The sequence below is a fragment of the Budorcas taxicolor genome, chromosome 6 (genome assembly GCF_023091745.1).
Source record: "Budorcas taxicolor isolate Tak-1 chromosome 6, Takin1.1, whole genome shotgun sequence".
Classification (NCBI taxonomy): domain Eukaryota; kingdom Metazoa; phylum Chordata; class Mammalia; order Artiodactyla; family Bovidae; genus Budorcas; species Budorcas taxicolor.
In genome coordinates this window covers 86,831,920-86,847,562 of record NC_068915.1, presented here as the reverse complement: position 1 = coordinate 86,847,562, position 15,643 = coordinate 86,831,920, and the positions used below count along the sequence as shown (strand labels likewise).

General features: G+C 38.0%; 1 protein-coding gene across 1 annotated transcript in view; it reads right to left on the bottom strand.

Annotated features, from left to right (window-relative positions):
* Positions 1-15,643, bottom strand: part of SLC4A4 (solute carrier family 4 member 4) — a 309,697-nt gene that overhangs the window by 47,221 nt on the left and 246,833 nt on the right. The window contains exons 15-16 of the mRNA XM_052642087.1: positions 11,474-11,544; positions 1,199-1,390 (exon numbers count right to left, since the gene is read on the bottom strand). Coding sequence (XP_052498047.1) covers positions 1,199-1,390; positions 11,474-11,544 — 263 coding nt within the window. The remainder of the gene's footprint in view (positions 1-1,198; positions 1,391-11,473; positions 11,545-15,643) is intronic.

Below are 15,643 nucleotides of genomic sequence, written 5' to 3'. Positions count from 1 at the left end.
GAGCTCCCCAGCCCTTCTGCCACCTGAAGACACAGTGAAAGAGACGCTGCCTAGGAACCAGGAAGAGAGTGCTCACCCAACCATGCTGGCACCTGATCTTGGACTCCCCAGCCTCCCGAACCATAAAAAATAAATCTGTGTTGTTTACAAGTCCTCTAGTCTCTAGTATTCTGTTATAGCCACCCAGACAGACTGAGACAATCATCAACTCTTGCCTTTATTTTCCATTTCATAAGAGATATCAGAGATAAAACATTTCCTAGCTGAAAGTGAATATATTAATTTTCAGTCTCATTTCCCAGGAATAAAAAAGGTATTTTATCAACTAAATCTCATGTCTTCCAAGTTCTCCCTCTCCTTCTACACAGAGCTGAGGAGGAAAGATTCATGAGATTCCAGTTGCAGAGAGCAGCTCACTGATAAAAATCAAGTATAATCAAGATTACTAAGAACTCCTGACATCCTAAATAGTGAGAATTGAACTGTAAAGCAAAGGATTAGCTTCGTTCTGCAGGTAAGAAAACAAAATGCCATTAACTAAATGTTGGTCTTATCTTGTAGTCTCTCCAGGAACCACAGTTTTGACTTGAAGCTCACCCAAGCATATTATTGGGAGACAGGATGTCTGCACAAGACAAGCCAGCTCAATTATCTGTGTTTCTCTACCGTGGCATTCGTCACTATGGGAAGGGAAGGCTGGTTCAGATGACACCCATATCTTATACCAGTACTTGAGTAACAACACGGTTTACGTTTATTCCCACAGCCCATAGCCCAACTACTAAATTACTCACAAGTACAGCTGATGAACAAAGAATTCTGTGTCAAAATTCCTAATTCATATGGAGAGAGTTTTTGCTTATATACTTAAACACATCATGGATCTCAAAGATCCATGGATCTAAATGGTCTCGTGCATTTTTATATAGAATACACCTGCTTTTCCCTTTCAGTACAGTCAGAATTCAGACAGGCAGAATTTAGGATAGAATTATGTGAGCAACATCCTGAAAGGTTTTTCAAAGCTAGACTATAATTATGTCAAAAATACGTATGCACAGAGATTGGAACGCAATTTTTAACACACAAAATCATATTGGAAAGGTTGAATTACAGGTGCCTTTTTCATTTTTTAAAACTGTATTTTTATTGAAACAGTGGGAATTCAATGAAAATTATTTAAAGCTCAAGTACTCACCGTGGTTGGAAAGTAAGGACTGGTTTTGAATTTTTTCAAAGCCATAGAAGAAGTGTAAGTGCCCAAGAAGAGGATGAAAGACATGAGTGTGATATCGGGAACAAAACCACAGTTGTTGCCCACAAGCTTTCCTCCATATTTCAAACACTCCTTTGTCGTCAGAAATGCCCAGTCAAAGGTAGCATTATGGTACTGCAGAAGAAAAACATGAAAAGTTTTCTGGAGAACACATCAAAAGCAGCTTTTAATCCTTGATGGGCTATATGGCGATTTATGCTAAAAGTTTCTGTAAAACAGTCCAAGGATAAACCACTGAAGGGTGAAATCTGAGGAGGTGTTAATGGAATAACAGGTAAGGGGGGCCAGGAGGCTGGCAGTTATTGAAAATATAGTGAGAATGATGCAATCCATTACCTGGTTTGTACTACAACCCTACAATCACTCGTCTGTTCAACAGACACAAACCACAAAGTCCTTTCCTGAACCTTCCTGAGAGTAAACCAAGACACAATAATCTCCTAAGTCTCCAAACGTGAGACTCTCTGAAACATCTCTGATGTCCAAAAAGCCTGACTTCTGTGCTGCACAGCTTCTTGTGCTTCAATCTGATGGCCCCAGATTCAATGCTCTAAAGTTTATATTTGGCTAACTAATTTATCCCACACTTTCACAATTGAGCTATTTCTTTTCAAAATAACTAGAGATCGGTAACTTGAGGAATTAAACCCTAAAAATGTTGGCGATCTCTGCTTTTCCAATTGTGTATCCTAATGGAACACAGCTTTTCGACTCCAGGGTCAGCATCATGAGCATCCATTGCTGGAATGTGTTGTGATGGGCTGAGGAGTAGGATATGGGATCTCCTTCCCCGTGTTTCATGGCCTCAAGCTCACAAGGCCATTTTCAAATTTTCTTCTGTCTCCTGAATTGCAGTCACATTGTCAGAGTGGCACTTCTCGACAGCAGTGTAATTCTGTTCCTATTCACTGTTTCTAAAATGCGGGAGAGTCCTTTAGCTATGGTACTAGATAAGGCCAGGATACCCATTCTCCAAATGCTGAGTTTTAGCTGTTATAAGCTCACAGCTGTCTTCTTCTCTAGAAAACTGCCTTTCATGATGTAAGAGCAGCCTCATTTGGAAGGTTATGCTCTCTTGCAGCCACTTACTGACCAATGCTAATGGGGTGCTACTGTTCGAATATCTGGGCTCTCCTGAAATTCATATGCTGAAACCTTACCCTCATATGTGATGGTATTCGGAGGTGAAGCCTTTGGGAAGTGATTAGGTCAAGAGGGTGGAGCCTTCATGAATGGGATTTGTGCCCTTGCAAAACAGAGAGCTCCTTGTTCCTTCTGCCACATGAAGACACAATGAGAAGACTATCTAGAACCAGGAAGCAGAGCTTCACCAGACACTGAATCTGCTGGTACTAGGAGATCAGACTTCCTCTTAGGTGCAAGGCTAATGTGTATGTCATGCGCTAACAGAAGAGTAATTTGAGGATACCTCGCAAATAAATACAAAAGATACATTTTTCCTGTCCTTTGAAGGCAGGAGTTCTACCTCACACCAAATGTATCATCAATATCCTTTACTATTCATGCATTTTCTTGATATAAGTAATCTAGTAATAAAAGAATATCACACACATAAAAGAAGACTCTCTGGCCAGAAAGAGTTCGTATTTTTATAGCACTCAAAATGTAACATTCTTTCATAAGTCAGGAAAAAAAAAATAAACTCTAGATTTTTCCCTGAAATATTAGTTTCAACTTGTAAACAGCTGAATTGCAAAATTACTCTTTTATCAAACTCTGTTTCTGAGAGGTGATTAATCATGTTTCATTTTGTTTTTCAGATTTCTGTAAATGGATACTTTTAAGCACAATACCTTTAAAGTTTAGAGGTCATAACAAGTAACAGATTTCTTTGGTTTAAAATAAACAAAAATTTACCATAATTTCCATACTTTAATATCAGCAGAATCCTTCATTATAGCTACAGTTCCCCAAAGAGGTGAGCGGCATTAAAACAATCTCAACAGGAAGCTTTATTGATTTAGAGATGAAAACTATACAGATGTGCATGAAATGACAGACATGTTTCTTGCTTATATCACCTTAAAATGCTAGTATCACATTTTTTGCATGCCTCAAATGATTCTTTGTGTCATTGCACAGAAAATATAGCCTCCGATATCATCTTCACTAAAGGCTCCAGCATAAACTCTTTAGGTAGCATGTATAAACCTCGGTATCTACACCTTAACAAACAGTTTCCTACTCCCATAGAACTTAAACTCTAGCTAATAAATATATGCTCAGTTGCTCAGTGATGCCCAGCTCTTTGCAACCCAAAGGACTGTAGCCCACCAGGCTCCTCTGTCCACGGAATTTTCCAGGCCATAATACTGGAGGTTGCCATTTCCTTTGGACATGAAGATGTTTGTGGAGAAAGAACCCAGTTATGGGTAAAAACAAGAATGGAGGAAGATGAAAGATTAAGATAGAGAGAGAGGAAGATTGACTAGGTTTTGGCCTCTCTGGACCACAGATGGGTAAACCCAGAAAAGACTAAAGTAGAGTGTCTGCAGACTGAAGACACTGTGTGTCAACAAAAAATAAGAAAGAGTGGACCAAGACAGGGGCAGAATTCAGTTTAGGATATAGCAAGCACCAAAAGAAATCTTAGTTAACTAAATGAATGAAATCACTCATCAAGATCCTAATATTTGACATATTTAAGGAAGGTTATCTATGAATATCGGAGAAGGCAATGGCACCCCACTCCACTACTCTTGCCTGGAAAATCCCATGGACGGAGGAGCCTGGTAGGCTACAGTCCATGAGGTTGCTAAGAGTCAGACATGACTGAGAGACTTCACTTTCACTTTTCACTTTCATGCACTGGAGAAGGAAATGGCAACCCATTCCAGTATTCTTGCTTGGAGAATCCCAGGGACGGCGGAGCCTGGTGGGCTGCTGTCTATGGGGTCGCACAGAGTCGGACACAACTGAAGTGACTTAGCAGCAGTAGCAGCAGCATCTATGAATATAGCTACTTTCTATCTGGAGAACAAAGTTAAAGTAAAATAAACTCTCAACTGAGATTATCAGGTAAAATAAAGTATTTCCAGTTATATATGAATTTCAAGTAAACAATGAGTAACATTTTTAGCATTTCCCATGTAATATGTGGGGCTTTCCAAGGTAGTGCTTGTGGTAAAGAATCTGCCTGCCAATGCAAGAGATGAAAGAGACAGGGGTTCTATCCTTGGGTCTGGAAGATACCCTAGAGTAGGAAACGGAAACCCACTCCAGCATTCTTGCCTGGAAAATTCCACGGACAGAGAAGCCTGGTGGGCTACAGTCCATGGGTTCAGAAAGAGCTGGACACAACTGAGCACAAACACACAACTATACACACACATACATGCAATATGTAAGACATACACTAAAAAAAAAAAAATTGTTCATTATTTCTCTGAAATACAAATGTAACTGGGACTCTATTTTTTTCTAACTCTGATGATGCAACTTCGCTTAGACACAGGCTATTCTGAGTAACAAAACAAAAAGTGGAAAATTTAGCCAAAAGAGAACAGAAAATGCACTGGGCCCCTATGACATGGATAACTATGATAAGCTTTAAGGGAGCAATAAGTAAGAATAAAAACAACATTTTACTATTGGAGAAATAAAATATGTCCACTGCTATATTAACTAATAATGCAAGGCAGTGAAATAAAGTGTCTAAACAAATAGCACAGAGATTAGTAGATCAGAAGAGGGACTGACTAATGTCATTGAGCACAGAGAAAACAAAAGTTAAACTGCACCTTGAAAAAATGACCGATCTCTATGGAACTCTCATACTCAAAAGGTAGTAGGCAGAAGTATGGCAAGGCAACAGAACTCAAAAGGAATGCAGAGAGAGTAACGAAAGCCCATGGAGAGGGGAATAAATGCGACAAACTTTGGGTGTATATTTCTTCTGTACTAGCAGAAACAGAGAGGTCCACCATTAGACAGACACCGTGAGCAAAGATGTAGATCTGGGGACATATGATGCTTCATTCACTTATCTAATAAGTCCTTTAGGGACCACTTATGAAATGTTCACCATGAGGAGGAACTCAGAGTAAACGGACCAGCTGGGCCAGAGCTGAGTGTCTGTGTAAATGGGCAGTGAGAGAAAAGATACAAAGGACATGGGACTAAGTTGCCGAGGGTCTTAACTGAGCTCAATCTCATGAAAAGAGATGTCAACCTATTTTTTTCTGAATCTCATTTTCTAGAGAATGACCCTATTTGTATTGAATGAATACATTCATAAACTTTAAAAGTAAAGTGTATACTGAAGGATTAATTTAAAATTTTAAAATACCACAGCATCCCCCAGAAAGACAAAAGTGGGGGATATACGAACGAGAATGAGCAAATGTTTGACAGTCATTGAAGCTAGGTGATATGTATATATGAGGATTTATTGTACTGTTCTATTTTAGGGCATGTTTGAAATTTTCCATAATATTTTTAAAAGTAGGAACATGTAATCTTTAAGGAGATTTAAGGACAGAATGGTTTGTGCACTTGACTTTCTTAATGAGATAAAATCACAAAAATGTTATGCACAGGAAGATTAATATGACATTCCATTTCCCATGAAAAGAATGTTAACTCCTAGAATCACCCTGAAGGTACATCAAATCAAAGCACTTGTGCTTCCATGTCTGACTGCCAAGTGGAATTTATGAGACTGTAATAGTTCCTAGGCCCATGATTAACAGCATCTCCATGTAGACATAATATGTGTCACTGGGCAATACAATAAGCAAAAATTCAGACATAAAAATTAAAGGTTCTGTATAATCGGAAGTAAAATAAAATATTAAAAAAAATTTTTTTAATTAAAGATTCTACATTGCTCTCTTTGAGTATCAACTGGTAAAATACATGGCTTTAAACAGTATATGTGTGTGTTTACACAGCTATGGGTAATGCTATAAATAAAAGTCTCAAGCCTAAGTAGTTAATGTACTCATTGAGGATTTTTTCCCTGCAGTGGGTAAGCCAGATTTGCAGTGATCTGCAATCTTACTTTATGACCTATGGGACGTATATGAGCTGCAACTCTAGTTACATATATTGTTGTGAAATATCGAAAGTAATTGGTTGTCCTACTTATGATTAAGATATAGAAAGTTGCAGGAGACTGTCAGTAGTCCCAACATAACAACCAAAGCACAAGGATAAAAACTGGAGTGGGTAGCCATTCCCTCCTTCAGGGGATCTTCCTGACCCAGGGATCAAACCCAGGTCTCTTGCATTGCAGGTGGATCTTTTATAATGTCAACCACCAAGGAAGTTCTCATAAGATCATAGTTTTAAAAATTCCACCAACAAGATAAGGATGTAAAAATCCTAAGTAAATTAAATGCCAAAAAGCTACAAGATCTTCATAGGAGAGAAGAGGTCCTTGACTGCCTCATCCCTGGCAGAGTAGCAGGTGGAAGGTCAATGCACTGGAGGTCTGGAGAAATGAGCCACATCTTTCATGAATTTTTAATGATTCTGTAGACTGGGTGACAAGTTAGAATTCTGTGAAGCCCTCCCTAGGCATCAACCAAGCCTGCATCCACCCACCAAACTTTCTAAATGTCTTTGCCAAATGCACAGAGAGTTCATAAAAGGCTAGAGATTTGACAAGACAGCTGAGAGAAAAACTACTTAGACACAGAATCTCCATCAAATACAAGAAAGACACTTTCCTAAGACAGGAAAGGACAGGAGAGAGAAATCCCTGTGAGGCTTTCAGGCACTTCTGAAAGGGCTAAGATATCTGCCCTCTAAAGGAGTGGAGTGAGCAGAGCATTTGGGCAAAGATCTGCCAAGGCTCAAAGAGCTGGGTCCTAAAACAAGAAATAGGGCATTTCAGAGGACTTTCTGGGATGATGGAAATGTTCTCTATGTTGTTTCAGGTGGTAGTTACATGAGGTATAAAACTGTCAAAACTCACTGCAATGAGTACATTAAGAACTGTGCATCTTAAGGTATGACTGAATTTAATAAAAAATAAAATTATAAAAATAAATCTAACATGAAAAACAAATATCAACTGATCCATTCAATCATGTCTTCATAACAGAAGCTTCTGACATTAGATTCTGAAATCTGTTATCTGCCTCTAAGAGCTGGTAATCTCGATTACCAGCCAATCTCAACACTTACTGTTCAGATAGAGTGTGGATAAATTGTGGCTGGTCTCAAAGACTTACAGACCTTTGCAAGAATTTCATTTGCAGGTTAAAGGGATATTGCAAGTGAGAAATGCATGGGAAAACTGATCAAAGAGGGAAAAATTTAAAGACACAATGATAGAAACAGATATAGAAAATAAATGTATGGACACTAAGGAAGAAAGCAGGGGATAAGGAGTGAGAGGAATTGGGAGACTGGAGTTAACATATATATATACTATTGATACTATGTATAAAATAGGTGATGAGAGCACAGGGAACCCTACTTAATGCACTGTGGTGACCTAAATGGAAAGGAAATCCCAAAGGGAGCAGAGATATGTACACATACAGCTGATTCATTTTGCTGTACAGTAGAAACCAACACACAACATTGTAAAGCAACTATACTTCAATAAAAATTAATTTAAACAAAGATACAATGATTCCAACAATAAAAGGAAATGTGGAGAACCTGGCTTTTTATTCTTGAAGGGTTGTTATTCTAATGTTCTCACCTCTGTCTAAATGCTCTCATGCCCTGTTTTTCCTGCTCTTTCCCCTGAAAACATACCCACACCACTAGGAAGAAGAAAGCTTGTCTTCATGCTGCTGTTGCTGCTGCTAAGTTGCTTCAGTTGTGTATGACTCTGTGCGACCCCATAGACGGCTCCGCCGTCCCTGGGATTCTCCAGGCAAGAACACTGGAGTGGGTTGCCATTTCCTTCTCCAATGCAGGAAAGTGAAAAGTCAAAGTGAAGTCGCTCAGTCATGTCTGACTCTTAGTGACCCCATGGACTGCAGCCCACCAGGCTCCTCCGTCCATGGGATTTTCCAGGCAAGAGTACTGGAGTGGGTTGCCATTGCCTTCTCCGTGTCTTCATGCTAATGAAGCTAAAGAACAAAGGCCTCCTTTGCTCTGACAGGATGTTCTTGGGACCCTGTGAGAGGGAGTCTCACGGTGCCCAAGGGCTGCATGTCACTTTTATAGCATCTTCTTTCCTGACCTAATTATTGCTGAATGAAAAGAAGGAAATGAAGCCCTGTTGACTGTAGGTCCTAGGAAAGGTTCAGGCTAGCCAAGCTAGGGTGGCCAAACACACAGAGGACCCAATAGGTGGTCAGAAGCAGTGGCTATCAATTTCTTCTCTTCACCAACCTAAGTGATGGTGGCAAGTGGCCTAGTGGAATGATAAGTGAGGTCAAGTGAAGCGAAGTCGCTTGACTTCACTTATCATTCCACTAGGCCACTTGCTACCATCACTTAGGTTGGTGGAGAGAAGAAATTGATGGTGGCAAGTGGCCTATAAGAACACCTGAAAAGAATAAAAACAGCACGGAACATTGACCGAGACAAGAATGTGCCAGCCACTTTGCTGGCTACCTATTTATTAATCTGGCTCTTCTAGTGTCTCTGAGGGAAAGACTCTTCTCATCATCATTTTACAGATGGGAAGCTGAGAAGGTTCCACAGCTTGTGATTAAATTAGTGGAGTCTTGCATTTGCAACCAGGCAGTCTGGTATGAAAACTCAGTATGTGTAAGTCCTTCTACATGACATGCTATTCTGCTTCCCTAAAGAATGGAAATAGGCAGATTTTGGAGTTTGAAAGCCTGAGTTCAAATTCTAATTTTACTGTATACTGGTCATATGGCCTTTCAAAAGTTAGCTAAGCTTTATAAGCCTCTGATTCATCTATAAAATACAGGTAACACCATAACTAATAAAGGTATTGTGAGGATTATAGACAATTAATGTAAATAGCCTGGCCCCTAAGCAGGTGCTATAATTGATGATAATAAACCATATTACCTTTCTAACATTCATTTCTGGATCATATATATATATATATATATGCATGTGTATGTAGTATTTATGCAAAGTATACATAAAGGGATTGATACAGATAGAAAAGGAGAAATGAAGACTAGAAAAAAGTTGTCCTTTATAATTATGTACACACACACATTACATATTTTGCCCTAATTTCTTCTCTAGAGGAGCTGGACATAGAAACTGGAAATATTAATTAAGGTACGTAATTGATACGCACATGAGGGGCCTATTGCCCTGGAGTATAGAGCATTCATAGGGATGAAAAGAGTAAACAATAGTAAACATTCCAATTTGAAAACACTGAAGCATCATGGTGCACTAGCAATGCCACAGGTTGTGGAACCACCCAAATTTCAGTTCAGTCTTTGTTCTACTAACTTATGGCTATGTGACCTAAAGCAAGAAAAGGTTATTTACCTTTTGGGGCTTCAGTCACTCTCATTTATAAAATGGAGATAATTATGCCTGGTAGGTTGTGTAAATGATCACAATACACATTAAGGTTTACAATAATGATACTATGTATAAAACACCTGGTCTCTTGTAGATGCTTTATAAATGGTAGCTAAATTATTATCATTAGTGTGAGTGTACGTCACAGTCATATCAGAAGTCAACCACAACTTCCATTTGTTTTCCAGGAATCTTACTGTGACATCTTAGTATAATTACATGTCAATTACTAGAGTCTCTCTAAGACTTGCCCAAAGACAGGACTTAAAGATTTATTAGTTCAGGGCTTCCCTAGTGGCTCAGATGGTGAAGAACTGGCTGATAATTCAGGAGATCCAGGTTCAATCCCTGGGTCGGGACAATTCCCTAGAGAAGGAAATGGCAACCCACTCCTGTATTCTTGCCTGGAGAATTCCATGGACAGAGGAGCCTGGCGAGCTACAGTCCATGGGGTCACAAAAAGTCAAACAGGACTGAGAAACTAACACTTTCACTTTAAAGTTTTACTTGATTAGCTACAAAAAGAATTAAGTTAGGAAACATTCTCTTTTCAAGTCATTGGAAGTAAATGTTTTATTAATTTTAGTCCATATTAACCATCTTAATTAGCTACATATATATTTTTAAATTAGGTTTTAAATATGTTTCTTAAAAGTCTAGAAAGGAGTATTTTTCTCTGTTTGAAACTATATCCTTTTAGACAACAGGTCAGCTGGCTCAAAGATTGAAAACTGAATTTTTTTCTCTATGTGGCCCTTAAGACATATACATATCTCTTTCATACACACACACACACACACACACACACACACACACACACTTGTGCACACATGCGTGCTCTCAAACATGGATGAAACAAAGAGGCAAAGTTTGGAGAAAGGCAGAGAAAACAGTAAGGAAAGAAGTCAAGAGAGCCACTGAATGTGAAAATGAGAGAAACAGGGTCAAGTGAGAGATATTCAGGAAAGATACAAAGAGTCATCTTTGAAAGGGATATTGTGGGCACTGATTATATAATATCTACAGAAGTGTTCTGGTCTCCTGAGAGATGGGCACTCTATCAAGACAAAGTATTATGGTTTCTGTCTTTATAACTGAGAGATTGATATTCCTTGGTAAGATTCCATATCCAGTGCAGAAGGAACACAATCACAAGTCTGAAACAGCACTTGCCCCTTTTTCTCCAACACAAAAGTCTTCTTCCAGTGTGTGACCTTCCATGCAAAACAGCTCATTTTTAAAGCTTAGTTCCAGTCTCTTAAAGAGCCTTGGTTACAAGCCATGGGAAAGGATATCACGTGACAGAGGCACAGTCCTTTCTAAGTGACACGGGAAACATCCTGCTACAATCACCCTCAGTGAAAGAACACAGTACCATCTGGTCATCAGAAGAATTTGTAATCGTACAAGAAACAAAGAGAGGATTCCATGCTCTCATTTCGCAACGTACCTCACTTTCCCTTGTGAAAATATTTCAAGCTGATAATTAATGGATATAGCAGTCAAATTCCTGAGAAGATTTGAAAATTGTGTTATAGGAATAAATACTGAAGTTTGAAAGAAAAAAGGAAAAGGAAAAAAAACAGTTGATCAGAATGCATAAAGTGTTTTTTCTTTCCCTACAATATCACTGACTATTAAATATGTGTTCAGACTAAGATTGCTGAATGGTAGGAAACATCATATCATGAATATTATAATTAGCATATACAATATGCAAATGATTTAAAATATTAAGTCACTTACCATGTCAGAAGACGAAACGGTTGGCAAATCTTCAGGAGCTAATGTAGTATCATTAGACACTGAGATATTAACTGTAAAAAAAACACCACTTTTTACTATAAAAATAAGATTAAAGTGACCCATATTCATAATTAGTAATTTTAAAAAGCAGGAAATGGCATTTTAAAAATGTCTTCAACAAAAACATAAAGGCATAATAAAATTTTCTTTATTATAACTGTATTTACCTTTCACCTAGATAAAATAACCAAAAATTTGGACACATCTTTTATGCTCTAGTTTGATAAGAAAGAATGACTAATATTTAAGGAGATGGTATTGTAATTTGTTTAAGGTTTCAAAAGAAAAAAAAAATCTCCTCTATTACAAAAATGCATTCAACATATTTTACCTAGTAGAAAAAAATGACTTAATAAGTGAGGAAATTGGTTGATTATGGCTTCACCTACAGTTAAATCTTCTAAACTGAAGCTTTACTAGTTAAGAATCATCTGATTTTGGAACTGTGGAATTCATAGGAGGCAGTATATCTCTGCAAAATGTGTGCAAACAAAAGAATGGTAAATAGTAAATTATATATAATTTATTATAATGGGCATGTACATTTAATCTAATTTTAAGTTATCTTCATATAGTTTGACATCATTTGCGGAATTAATAAGATGTCACTTGCCTAACAACTTCTTGGGCTCCAAAATCACTGCAGATGGTGACTGCAGCCATGAAATTAAAAGACACTTGCTCTTTGGAAGAAAAGCTATGACAAACCTAGACAGCATATTAGAAAGCAGAAACATTCTTGCTGACAAAGGTCTGTCTGGTTAAAGCTATGGTTTTTCCAGTAGTCATGTATGGATGTGAGAGTTGGACCATAAAGAAAGCTGAGCACCAAAGAACTGATGCTTTTGAACTGTGGTGTTGGAGAAGACTCCTGAGGGCCCCTCAGACTGCAAGGAGATGAAACCAGTCAATCCTAAAGGAAATCAACCCTAAATATTCATTGGAAGGACTGGTGCTGAAGCTGAAGCTCCAATACTTCAGCCACCTAATGCAAAGAACTGACTCATTGGAAAAGACCCTGTTGCTGGGCAAGATTGAAGGCAAGAGGAGAAGGGGAAAACAGAGGATGAGATGGTTATATGGCATTACCGACTTGTTGGACATGAGTTTGAGCAAGCTCTGGGAGTTGGTAATGGACAGGGAAGGCTGGTATGCTGCCGTCCATGGGGTTACAATGAGTTGGACATGACTGAGTGACTGAACTGAACTTAACTGTAGAAGAATGTAAATTATTTATTAACCCAACACTCCTCTTTGAAATATTTTATTGTTTTCTTTCCATTTATGAGGCCAAAATCAAATACAGTATTTCAAAATTATTCTGTAATTATAAGATTTTTCTTTATCAGATAAGCCCTTTTCCTATTACACAGAGTTTTATGTATTAGAAAATAAATTATTATGCAGAGACTACCTCTAATATATGGAAATATGAAAAAGCACATCAAGTTTTTGTTTTTGAGGACCACAAACCTCACTCAATATCCAAACTGCTAATTACTATTTGGTCCCAGATCATTCCCACCACCAACCCAGGCCCCAATATCTGTAACTTGTCCTCTTAGTTTGCCATGTTTTAGGTCTCACTTATATAAACTTTTTAGAAGAAACAAACACGTTTATTTGACTGCTGAAAGTTAGAACATAAGAGCCCTGAAGGAAGGTAAAAAGGGGCATGCCCTATGCACTGTTTTTTCCCAGAATCTGCCCAGTCTGGCACTTAACTAACAGGAGCTCAAAAATATTTGTTGATTATTCAACCTTAAAAAAAACAAATCCGGTCACTTTCAAAAACATGGATGAACCTGTAGGACATTATAACTCAGACATGGAAAGACAAAACTGCATGATATCATTTATATGTGGAATCTTAAAAAAAAAAAAAAAAGTCAAACCCATAGAAACAGAACAGAGTGGTGTTTACCAGGACTTGGGGGTGAGAGAAATAGGGAGAGTTGGTAAAAGGGTACAAATTTCCAGTGGTAAGAGAACTAAGGTCTGAGGATCTGATTATAAGATGATGAGTATAGTTGATAATACAATACTATATAACTGAAATTTCCAAAGACAGTATAACTTAAGTGTTCTCACCAAATACATATAAATATGTGAAGTAATGGATATGTTAATTAACTTAATGGAAATCCCTTCACAATGTATATGCATAATGAGATCATTGAGTTGTACACTTTATATATAATTTTATTTGTCAGCTATACTTCAGTAAAGGCTTCCCTGGTGGTGCTTGTCGTAAAGAATCTGCCCACCAATGAAGGAGACTCAAGAGACACAGATTCAATCCCTGGGTTGGGAATATCCCCTACAGTAAGAAATGGCAACCCACTCCACTATTCTTGCCTGAATCATGGACAGAGGAGCCTGGTGGGCTACAGTCCATGAGATCACAAAAGAGTCAGACATGACTGAACACACACACACACATACTTCAATAAAGCTGAAAAAATATCTGTTTATAAACAATAAAAGAAGCTAGGAATGGGGTCACGTAGTGACTACAAATGAATGACAGCAGACAAAGGCAAAAGAATTGAAATATGGAAAACAAATAAAAGGGAATAAAATACTCAGCTTCAGTCCAAGTTTTTCTCAATCCTTTCTGATCTTTGAAGGCTTTGAAATTGTTAAAACTTTTAACTTAATTCTAGCTGCTGCCAGGGAGGCTTCCCTACTTCATCAGTAAAACTAGCACATCTGCAGACTCAGTTTTCTCATTCTTAGTGTTTCATTATAGGTCACAGAAAGAATCAAAATAGGAGAGAGGATGCTTGGCCCAAAGAACGAAGATGTTAGTAAATTATTATTATTAAAGCTGAGAAGTCTATTACTATTATGTTCTAAAAACCTTCAAGTACATTTTCTTACATTATTCCATCTGTCTATTTTAAAACACAGAAGACATATGTAGCAGGTATACTTTTACACCTGTTTTACATTGGATGGGACTCTGAGGCAAGATATGCCAGGTTTCTTGCCCAGGATTACACAGTCAACCAGAAGGAGAGCTGGTGCCAAAACCTTCTTCACCCTTCTTTCCCCCCACCTCGCATTTCTATTTATCAGAATCAAAATGATTTATGTTGGCCACTGAATTCAAGGTGGGGAAATTACAACTCACCCACGTTAGATGGCTCTCTCTACCATAAACTGAAATGTCTGACCTGTCTGAGCATTTGAAGAGAAATAGCATATGTGACCTCAAAGGGACTATTTAGCTGGTATTTGTGAAGCTGTCCTTTGTGAGCTAGATTCTTTAATGCAATTTCGTGAGTTTCCTGTCATAAGAGAGTGCAGGTCGTTTTGTAACGTACTTTCTGCCTAAACTCAAGGAGTGAGGAGGAAAGAGGATGATATTCCAGGCTCCTTTTTTTGTGTGAAATAAATGACAGATAATAAAGACCATTGAGATCCAATCTGAACTTTTAGTAATTGCTCTTCAGTTCTTGATATAGGTCAATTTGCTCATCTAAATACCTTCTGTCTTTTTAGTTTTCCTCCAAGATAAGCTATGTACACTGGCTCCCCAAATCCCAAAAGACCAGTATCAAAATGATAGTAAGAATAATATACTCTTCCTACTTATTACAATAAGTAGTTGCTTCAAAAGAGAAGACTTCGAAATAAATATATAAGCAAGCACTTCTATAAATACATATTGGCAAAATATGGTTGAGCCCATAAATAAGATTAAAAGTAAATTTCTTAAGCTCACAGGAGAGAAAATGATCAATTCCAATTGGGAACTTGGTCTACAAGAGCACTTGATCACCACTTGGATCCAGACACATAAAATGCAAATATTTTGGCAACCAACTGCAGAATGATCTATGCATACAGAATCTGTAATAGTCTTAATTAGGATTCTGGAAAGGTGAAACAGAAAAGCCAAAACGCTGTATTCTGTGTCTTCACTATTTGCTCAGCACCACGGCTTATGAAGCAAAGAACACTTTGCCCTAGGAACCTGGCTAATTTAGAATGAGCCAGTTATCACTGGGACAGTCTGTGTCCCCTGCTTGGTCTCAGGTAATTTATACAGGTTGGTCATTTTACGTTCCTTGGACTTTCACATCTTGATCCTCTTTTCTGTGT